The following is a 16053-nucleotide window of genomic DNA, read 5'->3' as shown; positions in this document are numbered from 1 at the left end:
CTGCGCAGGTCCAGCGTCAGGAGCAAATTCAAGCAGCTGCCGTTGCAGAGACAACTAATTCTGAGCCTAGAGTTAACTTACCCGAGCCATTTTTCGGAGATAGAAGCCAATTTGCTTCTTTTAGAGAAAATTGTAAATTATATTTTCAGTTACGACCTATTTCTTCTGGCCCCCCAGCTCAAAGAGTCCGTATCATAATCTCTCGCTTACGGGAGGGACCCCAAGAGTGGACCTTCTCTCTGCCGCCAGATTCAAATCTCCGTGATTCTGTAGACAACTTCTTTCAAGCCTTAGGGAATATTTACGATGAGCCTGACCAAGTCGCTCTGGCCGAGGCAAACCTTACCTCCCTGACCCAGGGTGATCAGGAGGTAGAGGTTTATTGCACCCAGTTTCGTAGATGGAGCTTAGCTACCCATTGGAATGATCCCGCACTTCGGAATCAATTTCAGCGGGGCCTTTCACCAGCCCTAAAGGATGAATTGGTACACTACACTCTGCCCCAGTCTCTGGAGGAGCTGATGGCTTTAATGGTCAGAATAGATCGCAGGTTAACGGCGAGGAGATCGGAGCAGGCAGTGGGGTGCAGATTGTTCACAGAAATGCTTGTTAACACACGTTTGTGGTATCGTCTCCGTACAAGCTTCTCTTCAGAATCTTTTGGGCCAATTCGCAGATGTCTTTTCTTTGAAGGATTCTGAGCGGTTGCCACCTCATCGCTCCTATGACTGTGCTATCAATTTGGTTCCCAATTGTAAATTCCCTAAGGGACGCCTCTATAATTTATCACCTCCTGAAAGAGAAGCTTTACGTGAATATGTACAAGAGGCTCTAAGAAAGGGGCATATCCGTCCGTCCACCTCACCTCTGGCCGCAGGTTTCTTTTTTGTCAGTAGAAAGGATGGAGGACTTAGGCCGTGTGTAGACTACCGAGGTCTTAATGAAATAACTGTCCGTAACCAGTATCCTCTACCGTTGATTCCGGACCTGTTCAACCAGGTTCAGGGGGCTCGATGGTTCTCGAAGTTGGACCTGAGAGGGGCGTATAATCTCATTCGTGTAAAGGCTGGCGACGAGTGGAAGACCGCCTTCAATACCCCCGAGGGCCACTTCGAGTGTCTGGTTATGCCCTTTGGGCTGTGCAATGCTCCGGCGATTTTCCAAAATTTCACCAATGATATTTTCCAACATGCTATTGGCCGCTATGTAATTGTCTATCTGGATGATATTTTAGTGTTCTCTCCTGACTGGGACTCACATTTAAATCATGTAAGGGATGTTCTCCAGGTACTCCGCAATAACCAACTTTTCGCCAAGCAAGAAAAGTGTATTTTCGGGGTCCAAAGTCTATCTTTTTTGGGTTATATTTTGACACCCCAGGCCATCACAATGGAGCCGGAGAAGGTAAAAGCGGTTCTTAATTGGGCTCGTCCTGCATCTTTGAAAGCTCTTCAAAGATTTCTGGGGTTTGCCAATTTTTACCGCAAGTTTATAAAAAACTTCTCCATTGTGGTGAAACCTCTCACAGATCTTACTGTGAAAGGTTCCGACTTGGTAAACTGGAGTAAGGATGCAGTAGATGCCTTCACGTTTCTTAAGGAGAGCTTTGCCACTGCTCCTGTTCTTACCCAGCCCGATCAGGAGAGACCCTTTATTGTTGAGGTTGACGCCTCGGAGGCAGGGGTAGGGGCAGTGCTTTCACAGGGGACTTCGTCTTTGACTCGTTTGAAATCCTGTGCGTTCTTCTCAAAGAAGTTTTGCCCAGCTGAAAAAAATTATGATATTGGGAATAGGGAACTGCTCGCTATAAAATTGGCCTTTGAGGAATGGCGACATTTCCTGGAGGGGGCCAAACATCCTGTTACTGTCCTCACCGACCATAAAAATCTTGAATATCTCAAAACGGCCAAACGGCTTAATCCAAGACAGGCAAGGTGGGCGTTGTTCTTTTCACGTTTTAATTTTGTGATTTCTTTCAGACCCGGCTGCAAAAACGCCAGAGCAGACGCGCTTTCTAGAAGCTTCTTTCCTGAACAACCGTCAAACATCCCACCTGTTCCCATTTTACCTGATAAAGTATTTTTGGCTGCTAATTCCTCTGATTTGTTTGCTGAAGTTAAGCAATTTCAACATTTGTCTCCGTCCGGCTCTCCTGATAATAAATGGTTCGTTCCCTGTCATTTGCGTTTGAGACTGCTGAATGAACACCACAACTCTCCTCTTTTAGGTCACCCTGGTATCTCTGGTACGATGGAGTCAATCTCCAGAAATTTTTGGTGGCCGACTTTACGCCGGGATGCCACTGCCTATGTCAAGGCGTGTGACATTTGTGCCCGGTCTAAGGTTAACCGCTCACGGCCTTTGGGTGAACTATGTCCTCTACCTGTTCCCTCCAAGCCATGGACCCATCTTTCCATGGACTTTGTTACTGATTTACCTTCCTCCCTGGGAATGACTACCTTGTGGGTTGTGGTGGATCGCTTTAGTAAGATGGCGCACTTTATTCCTTTACCCAAATTGCCATCCTCCAAGCAATTGGTCCCCTTGTTTCTAAATCATGTGGTGCGGCTGCATGGAATTCCTTCTAATATTGTGTCAGATAGGGGTACCCAATTTGTCTCCAAATTCTGGAGAGCTTTCTGTAGTAAAATTGGCGTTTCCCTTGCTTTCTCATCGGCCTTTCACCCGGAGACCAATGGGCAGACAGAACGGGCCAATCAAGCCCTTGAACAATTCTTACGTTGCTATGTGGCTGATAAGCAAGAGACCTGGGCATCTTTTATTGCCCTGGCAGAGGTTGCCATAAATAATAGGGTAAACTCTTCCACAGGGATATCTCCCTTCTTCTGCAACATGGGATTTCACCCTAAATCCAGCTCTTTCTCTGAGGACCCCTCGGACAATCCTGAGGTAGAGATTGTTTCCTCTGATCTGCGGTCAGTTTGGGAGCAAGTCCAAAGCAACATCAAAAAGGCTCAGGAGTCACAATGCCACTTTGCTAATATGAAAAGGAGAAGTCCTTCCTTTGAAGTTGGGCAGAAAGTGTGGCTTTCTACTAAAAATCTGAAACTAAGAGTCCCCTCTGGTAAACTGGCTCCCCGGTACATTGGTCCTTTTAAAATATCTCAGATAATCAACTCTGTTTCTGTCAAATTGGATCTCCCCCAGGCGATGAGAGTGCATAAGGTATTCCATGTCGCTCTCCTAAAACCTTATGTACCTCCAGTTTGTCCGGCTGACACACCTCCTGCTCCTGTTGTTGTACTTGGTCACCCCGAGTTTGAGGTAAAAAAGATCTTTGATTCCAGGAAAGTTCGTGGGGTCCTGCAGTACCTGGTGGACTGGAAGGGGTATGGCCCTGAGGAGAGGTCGTGGGTGTCTCATTCTGAGGTTCATGCTCCCAGGTTATGTAAGAGGTTCCATATCAATTTTCCTGAGAAGCCTTCCCTATGTGAGGGTCCAGGGGCCCCTCATAAGGGAGGGGGTAATGTCAGGATTCGTACCGGGGTCTAGTCTGTGTTCCACAAGCAAGTCTCGCTGCCTTACTTGCTGTGCCACACAACCATTCGTAATATACAGTTTCTGATCAACTAGTTCTTTTTCATTCATTGTTCTTCCTCCGTTCTGGTGATTGGCTGCTTCACTGTTTTCTGTGCTTATGTCCCGCCTTTTTCCTATTTAGCACTCCACAGGGCTCTCACTCCCTGCCGGTGATTCTTCTGTGGTACGGATTCCTGTCTTCCCTACAGCGCTGTCCGGTACAACCTCTGACAGCCTCCCGGTCTCTCTCTCGTTGATTACCTCTGGGACTCCAGCTTTCCGCGTTGGTCTTTGCTGAAATCTTAGTATTTTTTGTGTTAGCTTGGGGTTTTCGTGGTGCTACCCTTCAGGTTCATTCACTCTTTAGTTTCACTCTAGGAGTCCTCCTTGCTGCTGCTTGTCTCCCTTAGGTGTTCCTGCACTCATTCCACCCTCGGTTTACCCTCACTGTAGCTCCCTGCACTTACGCCGAGGTAGGGACCGCCGCCCAGTTGTCGCCCACCGGCTAGGGTGGGACCGGCAAGTAGGTAGGGTCAGTGGTGGGTGGAGCTCAGTGGCACCCTCTTCCCCCGCCGTGTGGTGGAATCATAACACATATGATGTTCAATATTACAAAAATTGTGAATGTGCATTTTGATTTATTTTTAATTGATAACATATAAAAGAAGTTGCATGTTATCTGTTTGTGAGTTTTTTTCCATTTAACAAGGAATTTATTCTTATTTATAATTTTTGATTTAGTAAATGTCATTTGTATGAGCCTGATGAAAATCTGGTTTAAATGCATCTTCTTTCTTGCAAATAAAATTCAGAATTATATTCTGGCCTTCATGCGAAATGTCTTTTGTTACTGATGCTACCTGGTCTATCTAAGCAAGTGTTTACACAATGCCTGGTCCATCTTCCAGTTAATGAACATAAAGTCTCTATACAATCATGTGTGGCCATTTATTTGCTGCCATGAATTATGGTAACTGTCGCAGCTTATTGGTCTCCCTCTTTCACAAGCAGAAGCAGATTTCATCTGGTTGGGATAAGTCCACCTGATTTGGTGCTTATAGAGTCGATCCTAACCTAGGGGATGTCACGTGCCCCGTCCTGTGTGACACGGCCAGCAGGCCGGTAACTAATACAACAGGACATGGCAAGTGTAATGGTCCAGTGTGACGCGACCCGTAGGCCGGTAACTAATACAACAAGACACAGAGGATAGGGAAACATTTACAACGGTGGGCCCTGCGATAGGGAAAGGGGACGTGGAGACCTCCTGCACTCCCCTGAATCAGTGTCCCTAACGCTCCTTAAGTTCCCTATGCCGGTTCCGCACCGGGCGCCAATCACGAACCTGTCGCCCTAGCACACCCTACACCTATCCCTTGCTAGGGAGCTGGGTGGCGCAGGCACTGGCCCACCGCTGTACTAATACCAACATGAGGAAAAGTGACAAACAGGGAAACACTTAGCTTTGCTCTGAAGCACTTGCTCCAGGCAACAGAGTCCAACACCTGAGTGCATCTTCCTCCCACTGTGTCCAACACCTGGGTGAACTGTCCAGCAACGGAGTCCAGCACCTGAGTGCAGCTGTCCAGCAACGGAGTCCAGCACCTGAGTGCAGCTTCCAGCAAAAGAGTCCAGCAACTGAGTGCAGCTCTACACCATAGCTGCCACTCCACCAAGCTTTGCAAGAATTCTTCACTGACACCATAGCTGCCACTCCACCATGCTTTACACGAACTCCTCGCTGACACCATAGCTGTCACTCCAGAACTCTGACTGAGCTGTCCTGGACTCTCTTCAGCTCCTTCCTTCACCCAGCATGGTTGGAAAAGACCAACAATATCACCAACGTCAGTGAGCACAACTGGCACACCTTATTTGAGTAAACACACCTCTTAATGATTCCTGTGCAATTAGACTAACGACCACCGGGGCAAAACTATCTCTAAGCACACCAGTGCAATGACCATACTGGCCACCGGGGGAAAACTATCTCTAAGCACACCAGTGCAATGACCATACTGGCCACCGGGGGCAAAACTATCTTTAAGCACAAAGCTTAGAGAGAGGAAAAAAAAAGGTTACCAGTGCTCTTATCTGACATGATCCCGCATGGATCATGACAGGGGACAAACGCTCTGTGACATTCATTTTGTTCCCAACAAATGATCTCTTCTATATTGCTGATTATGCCAACTAATCAACGAGAGATAAAAGTCGGTGGAGGTTTACTTCCCACGCGTTGAAAGTAGAACCCTTTTGTATCTGGTGACAGAGGCACCAAGGCATGGTGGCCACCATGGCCCTGTCTACTACAGACTATCTGGGTTGTGGAGACATCCCAGCCAGCAAATCACAAGCATTTTAAAAAGAGATCCACATGTACGTGTGGCCATCTCCCCACTTATTTTGGCAGGATATTTAGAAACATAGAGCATCAGTTACCCTGCCCACACCTGGAACTGACACACCAATTCTGATTATAGTGGCCATTTTCCTCTTCTTTTTGAGAAGACCACCTCTGATTTAGATCTAAATTAACTGCTACATAGTTTAAACTCTCTTATATTTTATCTTATGGGATGTTATTACTGTACTAATGTTGTAAAATTAAGTTTGGTATTTGTTCCAAGGGTGCTTCCATGTGTTAGCCATGGTTGCCAATAATGCGTCTCAAAAGGCAGCTTCTCTTCAAAAGTCCGATCGTCTGATTATCCCTTTAGGATAAATTACATTGTGCTTGTATCTTGAAAATCCTGGGTCCCTAATAAATAGTCTATAACCCACCCCATCCCAGCTATAATGTGCCATTTATAATATTATTGTTATTTTATTTGGCAGGGAGACCATTGGATCCCCCAGGCCTTTTGGCATGGGCGAGAGGCTCAGTGCACGATTCTGTTCACTGGTTTTGCATGCACCCACCAACTTCCCTCACTGAAGATTGAGAGCGCTGACTTACTTGGAGCAAGAACTGTCCATAGAGAAAGCTCAGGCAAGATAGTGCTGTCAGTAACTAGTGAAAGAGGCGAGGCATGCAAAACCAGTGGGCGGAATAGTGACTTGAGCCTCTTATCTGCACCCAGGTTGTACTGAGCATCCAAATTAGCATGCTTGATTAAACCTTAGTTTCTGTAGAATGAAGGCAGCAATGAGAACACTAAAGGTGCAGTTTTTATAGGCTCTGTATCTCCGACAAGACTATGGGCTTAGTTTAAATATTGTCATTTTGAGCTGAAATGTAAGAGGAGGTGAGAATGCACCTGAGAAATCCCGACTGTGTATAATTGGTGTGAGAAGGTTGCCACCTGCTGTTCAGATGGGACCATGTGGAACTAACCGGAACAGGAAGTATTGCTGGGAGAAGAGGTCAGATGCAACACCCAGCCAGGTACTGTCATGATCCATGCTGGATCATGACAGATAAAAGCACATATAACCTTTTTTTTTTCCTTAAGCTGTTTGCTTAAGTTTGGTTTTGCCCTCGGTGGCCATTAGGATTATTACACAGTGGTGTCTTTTGTTCTAGTTTGCCCGGATGGTGGTGAGTGTCATTGCACTCTGGTTTCTTTAGTTTAGTGCATGTGATTATAAAGCAGGTGTGATTGCTAGTTCTTACCTATAAAAGAGTGTCAGGTGTTGCAATCACTGTTGTGATAGTGTTCATTTCAACCATCCTTGGTGGAGGAAGGATCTAGAGAGAGGTCCTGACAGCTCAGTCAGAGCCCTGTTGTGGAAGGAGTCAGAGGGGATTTCCTTGCAGCTCTGACAGAGCTTGGTGGCAGCTATTCAGGAGGAAAGCTGCATTCTAGTGGTGGACTCTGTTGCTGGGAGCAAGAGCAACAGAGAAAAGCTAAGTGGTGTTTCCATGTCTGTATTTTTCCCTGGTGTGTATTAGTACAGCGGTGGGGCCAGTGCCTGCATCACCCAGCTCCCTAGCAAGGGATAGGTGTAGGGTGTGCTAGGGTGACCGGCGCCCGGTGCAGAACCGGCCTAGGGAACGTTAGGAGTGTGAGGGACACTGACTCAGGGGAGTGCAGGAGGTCTCCACGTTCCCGCTCCCTATCGCAGGGCCCACCGTTGTAACTGTTTCCCCTTTCCCCGTGTCTTGTTGTTTTAGTTACCGGCCTGCGGGCCGTGTCACACAGGACAGTTTCACGTGCCGTGTCTTGTTGTTTCAGTTACCGGCCTGCTGGTCGTGTCACACAGGACGGGTCCACATGACAGGTACCACCGATGACATAAATCCTGGATATGGATATAAAGGGTCTGCATGCCAAACCGGAGTGGGTTTTGGCGAGAGAGATGCAGATGTGCATAAGAGAAGAAGCTTCAGCTACAGTGACAGGCCACAGCAGCAAGCGTGTGCCAGTGAGTGCTGTCTGCTTGCAGACGAGATCCAGACAACACCAAAACAGATCCAGAGCCCTGACTATGCAGGTTATGCAGATTAATACCTGAGGAGTGAGGACCCATTCTACGCCGGTCAAGACTCAGAGTCCAAACTGCACCGGTCAAAGCCTAAATCCCAGACCTGTGCCGGTCAAGATTCCAAACCCTGATGACGCCAGTCAAGATTCAGAGCCCAGCCCACTTCTCCCCAGATCCAGGAGACAGCCGTCATCTGTCAAGCGCCGATTGGGTGGGGGACAGTTGGAGCGTAAGAGTTTCAACGTGCATTTGTAGATTTTGTCAGGAGAGCTTACAGCCTAGCGGGAAAACCCGATGACCCCCAGGGAAATTGCTGCAGGATGAGCCAACGTAGTAGCTCCCACAAGGGTGGGTGTATCACCCCTGTTATAGGAACACTAGTATAATCCCTGAAAGACTTTTTCTGCCATTCTAACTGTACTTTAAACTCGTTATATGTTCTATATTGTGTAATCTACTTGTGATTAACCAGCTTATTCAGTTTAAATGTTTCTTAACTACTGCAAGTGCCCGCCATAGCAAGGGAAGAAAATAATTAATTGGCTGCACGTTACATTCGGTTACCGATATTACACGTAGACTCCCTTTAAGATGGCACATGATTCCATTGCTAATACAGAATGACAAGATAATCTCCAAAAATTAATTTCCAGTATATCGGTGAGGGCCTAGGATTGGTGCGTATAATTTATCTTACTATGTTACCCTATTCCAGCAAAATGGAGACTGAAATTAATCACAAAATTTCCAGATATGCTAGAATACAACATTTTGGGAAAATTCATAACAGATTCCACTTTTTAAGGATCGATTTGCTCATCTGTACATCATATTCATTAGTGAGTCAGCTAATCAGTCACCCCTAGTATATTACTGATGTTAGGTGCGATAATGCATTGGGCAAGGGATCGCCATGAAGCTGCAAATTCATATTTCAACCTGACAAAAATTATAAATCCACACTCAGCAATCAGCACGTAAAGCTACAAGGACCGAGCAGGATACGTTGAAATTTCCGTTTGTTTCAACCACAGTATCTATAACTGAACAGATGTCTGCCAAATCCAACAATGAAAGAGTCCATAGGTTGTACTCCCCATAGAGGAGCTACACGGGGTTATTTTATGTCGCAGACAGCAAAGTGTAAAAAAAAGAGGGTCATATATACCTGCAGATCACAAGTCCCTTATAGTATAACTCATTTGCGGTGTTTTCTGTGCTTAAAGGCGTTGTCCACCTTTGGGGACATAGATTATTCTTAATTAAATGCCTATTTTTTGGCTAAAATCAATTTTTGGAATTGTGTTTCATTAAAAAATGTTAAACAATTTGTCTTCTACAGTGTTCTCGTTGCACTGCCTATGACTGGCTGTAGAATAAGTAAACTGAGAATCTGTCAGTGTCTCTCAGCTTATTTATGATTGTAGACCACATCAAAGTTGAATAAGCTGAAGGGGGGGCAGAGCATTTAAAAGCCATACAATGCAAAATTTTCAATGAAAAAAATATTAATTTTTAGTTCCAAATACATGCATTTAAGTAAATAAAGAAAATGGTGGAGAACCTCCTTAAAGTTAAAGGTTGTGCTATGACAACACTTCATTCTCTGCTTATTCCTTGCTCTGATTCAGACCTCAAAAAATAAAATTTGCAGTAGTGAAGGAAGTAGAAAAAACCCAGTAAGGCATGGACTAATGTGACCTAAAAAGATAAAATGTCCACCAATGCAGAAGGTAAAAAACTCATAAGGCATGGGACAAACTCATCTAAAAGGATAAAATGTCCTGCAATTAAAAAAAATCCCTGTAAGGTACGAGACAATCTGACCTAAAAGGTTAAACTGTCCTGCAATGTAGAAGGTAAAAAAAGCCCCTGAAGGTCAGTGTTAACTAAAAGGCACTAGCATAGCTACCCGGAGGGCAGAGTGGGCCCAACTGGAGCTACGCTACTGTTAACTCTATGGGCATTCCCCCTATGTGTCTGATGTCCCTGACGCAGACACTGACAGCAGGCACGATTACATAATTATTTGGAGCCTGCTTTCCTGTGATGTGCGGGCGCCTGGACATCACATTTAAAGAGTCTACATATGAGGAGTGCATTATACTATATAGAGGTCTATGGGGAGTGCATTATAAAATATAGAGTCTGCATATCGGGGTATATTAGAGTATAGAGTCTGCCTATGGTGAGTGTATTATACTATATAGAGTCTGCCTATAGAGAGTGCATTATACTATATAAAGTATGCTATGTGGAGTGCATTATACTATATAGTCTACCTATGGGGAATGTATTGTACTATATAGAGTCTGCCTACGGTGAGAGCATTATACTATAGAGTCTGCCTATGGGGAGAGCATTATACTATTTAGAGTCTGCCTATGGGGAGAGCTTTATAGTACATAGAGTCTGATAATGGGGAGTGCATTATGCTATATAGAGGCCTATGAGGAGCTCATTATACTTTCTAGAGGCCTATGGTGAGTCCATTATACTATATGGAGGCCTATGGGGAGTGCACTTTATTATATATATAGTTTGCTTATGTTGAGTGCACTATACTATATAGAGTTTGACTTTGGGGAGTGCATTATACTATATCAAGTCTGCCTATGGGAAGTGCATTATGCTATAGAGAGTCTGCCTCTCTAAAACCGTTTTCAGATAAGTGATCCTAGTTAAATATTCGGCCGCATGATAGTACTGTATACCTTATTCAAGTGTTACTCTATCACTTTTCTAGTACCATATGGTAGTTGATTTTTTTTTCCTATTTATGATTGGACTTAATCTGATCAGTGGTCAATTGTGTTTGCCTCCTCACAGATATGTGTTCATTCACATTGAGGCTCCTTTCAGATGCTTTTATTAGGATCTATAGGGATTATGATGTCTCTGTTTAGCCCTGCTGTTTTAGTCTTTTTGTCTCTGACTGTCCTTTGTGAGCCTCACGTTTTTTGATACTGGATATCTGATATGTAATTCTAGTTAATGTTGTATAATATATCTAATAAAGTTTGATCTTTTTGATATATATTTATCCTCTTATTCTTGTTGCTTCTGATGAGCTATATAGTCTTGTAGATATAAGTACACAATCACTATTAAGTATATCATGAGATTTTGACTATATTTCTATAGGTTAAGCATTTTACTATATAAAGTCTGCCTATGGGGAGTGCATTATACTATGTAGAGTCTTCATATTTGGAGTGCATAATACTATATAGAGTCTGCCTATGTAGCTTTGAGGAGTGCATGACGCTATATAGAAGTTGCCTAAGGGAGTGCATTATACTATATATATTCCGCATATTTGCAGTGCATTATGCAATATAGAGGCCTATGGGAAGTACATTATACTGTCTAGGCCTATGGGGAGTACAATATACTATACAGAGGACTATGGAAAGTGCATTATACTATAGAAGTCTATGAGGAGTGCATTATACTAAATAAAGGCATATGGGAAGTGCATTATACTATATGAAGGCCTATGGGAAGTGCATTATACTATATGTATAGTCTGCCTTTGGGGAGTGCATTATACTATTTAGAGTCTGCCTATAGGGAGTGCATTATACCAATTTACCAATTAGAGTCTGCATATGGAGAGTGCATTATACTATATAGAGTCTGCCCTTGGGGAGGGAATTATATTATATCAAGTCTGCCTATGGGAAGTGCATTATGCTATATAGAATGTGCCTATGGGAAATGCATTATACTATGGGGAGTGTGTTATACTGCATAGAGTCTGACTATGGGGAGTGCTTTATGCTATATAGAGGCCTATGGAGAGTGCATTATACTATAGAAGCCTATGAGAAGTGCATTATGCTAAATATATGCTTATGGGAAGTGCATTATACTATATGGAGACCTATGGGGAGTGCATTATACTATATGGATGCCTATGGGGAGTGCATTATTCTATATAGAGTCTGCCTTTGGGGGGTGCATTATACTATATAGAGTCTGCCTTTGGGGAATGTATTATACTATATAGAGTCTGGCTATGGGGAGTGCATTATACTATATAGAGTCTGCCTGTGGGGAGTGCATTATACTACTTAGAGTCTGCCTATAGGGAGTGCATTATACTAATTAAAGTCTTCCTATGGAGAGTGCATTATACTATATAGTGTCTGCTTATGGAGAGTGCATTATAATATATAAAGTCTGCCTATGGGGAGTGCATTATACTGCATAGAATCTGACTATGGTGAATGCATTATGCTGTATAGGGGCCTATAGTGAGTGCATTATACTGTCTGGATGTCTATGGGGAATGCATTATACTATATAAAGGTCTATGGAGAGTGCATTATACTATAGAAGCCTATGGGGAGTGCACTATAATATATAAAGTCTGCCGTTGGGGAGTGCATTATACTATATCGAGTCTAACTGGGGAGTGTATTATACGATATAGAGTCTGCCTATGGGGAGTCCATTATACTATATAGAATCTGCCTATGGAGAGTGCATTATACTATATAAAGTCTGCCTGTGGGGAGTGTATTATACTATATAGAGTCTGCCTATGGGGGAGTGCATTATACTATATAGTCTGCATATTTGGAGTGCATTATGCTATATAGAGGCCTATGGCGAGTGTATTATACTGTATGGAGGCCTATGGGGATTGCATTATACTATAGAGGCCTATGGGGAGTTCATTATACTAAACATAGGCATATGGGAAGTGCATTATACTTTATGGAGGCGTATGGGGAATGCATTATACTATATAGAGTCTGTGTATGGGAAGTGCATTATACTGCATAGCATCTGCCGATCGGGAGTGCTTTATACTGTCTGGAGGCCTATGGGGAGTGCATTATATTATATAGAGGCTTATGGAGAGTGCATTATTAGCATATCGGAAGTGCATTATACTATACAGAGGCCTATAGGGAGTGCATTATACTATATAGATGCCATGGGAAGTGCATTATACTATATAGAGTCTGCCTATGGGGAGTGTATTATTCTATATAGAGTCTGCCTATGGGGAGTGCATTATACTGCATAGAGTCTGCCTATGGGGAGTGCATTATGCTATATAGAGGCCTATGGGGCATGCATTATACTATCTGGAAGCCTATGGGGAGTGAATTATACTACACAGAGGCCTATGGAGCATGCATTACACTTTAGAGACCTATTGGGAGTGCATTATACTAAATATAAGCATATGGGAAGTGCGTTATACTATATGGATGCTTATGAAAAGTGCATTATACTATGTAGAGACCTATGGGGAGCTCATTATACTTTATTGAGGACTCTGATGCATTTTACTATATGGAGGCTATTTAGAGGGCCATCATACAGTGTGGAGATTACAGTGAGGGGGCCATGCAGTATGGGAGATAATGTGGTGTCTTTGTACAATGTGGAGACCATCATACAGTGTTGGAGCCATCAAACAGTTTGTCGGCTACTAAGGCATCAGTATACTGTGGGGGGTACTATACAGTGAGGGGGCATTATACTATGTATAAAAGTGCATCCTACTGTGCAGCTGTTTGTGGGGGAGACTCAGGACATTATTAAATGTAAAGCGGCACTTATTGTTATAGCGGAACTCAGGCTATTGTGACTGTCAAAAAGGCATACAGAGGGCATTATTACTTTCTATGGGGCAAAATCTGAGCACTGTTTTTAAGGGCACTTGCACACGGCATTACTATATTCTAGAGGTTTGTTTTACCATTTAGATGTCACACAGTACCACAGAGCAGGTGCAGTAATAGGGACACATACGGCAGCAGCGGCTCACTATTGGGCTATCAGCAGGATGAGGAGTTTGTGCAGGTTGGGATTAGATAGGGATAGTGCAGGAAATGTGAGAAGTCAGATGTGTCTTTGTTGTAATCTCTGCAGCTGAGTCCTGGCTGGAGAAGTTGTCATGTCGGTCTGGGCCAGATGAAAAAGATTGGAAAAGTGAACGATTCCATCAGAAAGAGCATCATTTGTAAGTCACCATCTATAACTGTGCTGTAATATCTTGTATGTTCTGCAGCACTGGTATCTACCACTATATGGTCACTATATGGCAGTAATATCAGTCTTGGTCTTTGTATAGAGATTATTTTCAGTAACAGCGCAGTCATCTGCTGAGGTTCTCCTACATCCAATATTAGGATGTGCCACCATAGTTATAATCAGGGTCACCTGGTTAGGGGTCCATTCAGAAGTTTCACCCCCCCCAAACTAAAACTCTAGCTATGCCTCTGCTAAAAAGGTAAAGTTTACTGCACTGAAGAAGTTAAAAAAACTCATAAGGCATGAGCCAATATGACCTAAAAAGGTAACAAGTCCTGCAATCATAAAAGCCGTGTAAGGTATGAGCCAATCTGACTTAGGGTATGTTCACACTGGGCATTTTTGCTGCATTTTTTATGCTAATTTTCAGCTGCTTTTTACAGTACCAGCAAAGCCTATGAGATTTCAGAAATCTCATGCACACATTGTTTTTTTAGTCATCAGTATTTTGTGCTTTGCTTCTTTTTTTGGACATAGAGCTTCTTTCAGCGTTTTTGCAGCGTTTTTCACCCATTGGCTTGAATGGGTGTTGAAAAAACGCTGCAAAAACGCAGGTATCATTATTCGCAGCGTTTTTTCTGCAGAAAAGTCATGGACATTAGCATGGACAAAGAGACACAAAAAACGCACCAAATCCGCACCTAAACCTGCATTTTGCTGCAGCTTTTTTCCTGCCAAGAAATCAGGTTTTGCTGCAGAAAAAAAGCAGCAGAAAAAAAGCAGCAAAAACGCCTAGTGTGAACATATCCTTAAAAGGTTAAAATGTCCAGCAATGAAGAAGGTAAAAAAAAAAAACACATGTAAGGCAAGGGCTAATGTGACGGTATAATTTCCTGCTATGAAGAAATTAAAAAATACTCATCATAAGGCATTGGCCAAACTGACCTAAAGGATAAAATGTCTTGCAATTAAATGTTCTCCAATATAGAAGGTAAAACATCCTGTAAGACATGGGCCAATCTGACCTAAATGGGTGAAATGTCCAGCAATGAGGGGGTAAAAACAAATCCTGTAAGGTATGGGCCAATCTAAAAGAAAAAAAAAAATCTTTCTCATCCTGTAACACCAGATCAGACAGGATCAACTGGTTTCTATCTATAAGTAGACTTCTCACTGTTTCCAACACTTGAAAAAACCCTTGGTTATTCTTGAAAATTCTTTAATAAAAGCAAGTCATTGTGTTATCACAAAGAAATTCCCATAAGAACTATTTGATATCTGCTACATTGAAGGATTCCCACCCTTTCTTTCATAAGGATGAAAATGTGGAACATGTATGACGAGCTATATAAAAAGTGTCCAGTATTCTTCTTCTTACCTTCTAAAATCTCAACATGCTCCACCACCTCTTTCTTCCTTCCCTTCTGGTGCAGCGACACTGAGCGCAGATAGTGCACAATGCCTCCTGCGTTAGACTCCTTGGAGGACTTTATCTTCTTAAACAGATGCATTGGCTTTTTTTGTGGTTCCTTATTCTGGGATCGAGAAGACTTCCACCCCTGAAGTCGATCCCACATGCTTCGCTTGTGTCCTTTCTTCCATTGATAAGATCCAAGTGGAGAAGGCTCTGGAGTGGTGGATTCCAGAGCTCTTGGGTCTTCACAAGGTTCCACCATGCTTCTATGTGATGTCCTGGCTCTGGAATTGCTCCTCTTCTGTGGACTTCTGACTTTTTACAGTATTCACAGTTGCCTCTAAAATCCCTCTTGTACCATATTACGCATTTACAATAGCGTCCGCCGTCCACTTTTCTTCTTGAAGACACCTTCACTCTGGTGATTTCTCTATTTTTGCAACGTCTTCCGATCTTGGCTTCTTTGTCAACCTGTTTCTTTTTCGACGTCCACCTTGTCTGTTAAGCTGGCTAGTTTACCTCCTCTACCAAACCCAGTCCCTCTCTGTCGCCCTCTCTTTTTGTATCTTTCGGCTGCTTCTTCCCCTTACAACAGGAAACATATTTGACAAAGCTTTTTTTTCTAAGATAACAGTGAACCTATGGTGTCACGAAAATCTTAAACCATACTGATC

General features: G+C 43.3%; 1 protein-coding gene across 1 annotated transcript in view; it reads right to left on the bottom strand.

The window, feature by feature from the left end:
- RASAL3 (RAS protein activator like 3) overlaps window positions 1-16048 on the bottom strand; it is a 92271-nt gene extending 76223 nt beyond the window's left edge. The window contains exon 1 of the mRNA XM_073588766.1: window positions 15344-16048. Within this exon, the coding sequence (XP_073444867.1) occupies window positions 15344-15641 (298 nt within the window). The 5' untranslated portion in view covers window positions 15642-16048. The remainder of the gene's footprint in view (window positions 1-15343) is intronic.
- Between the last annotated feature and the right edge of the window lie 5 nt (window positions 16049-16053).

The sequence above is a fragment of the Dendrobates tinctorius genome, unplaced genomic scaffold (assembly GCF_039654945.1).
Source record: "Dendrobates tinctorius isolate UK_male_01 unplaced genomic scaffold, ASM3965494v1 ptg000104l, whole genome shotgun sequence".
Taxonomy (NCBI): domain Eukaryota; kingdom Metazoa; phylum Chordata; class Amphibia; order Anura; family Dendrobatidae; genus Dendrobates; species Dendrobates tinctorius.
Note: the sequence above shows the minus strand (reverse complement) of the source record. Positions and strands in the feature narration are given on the sequence as shown.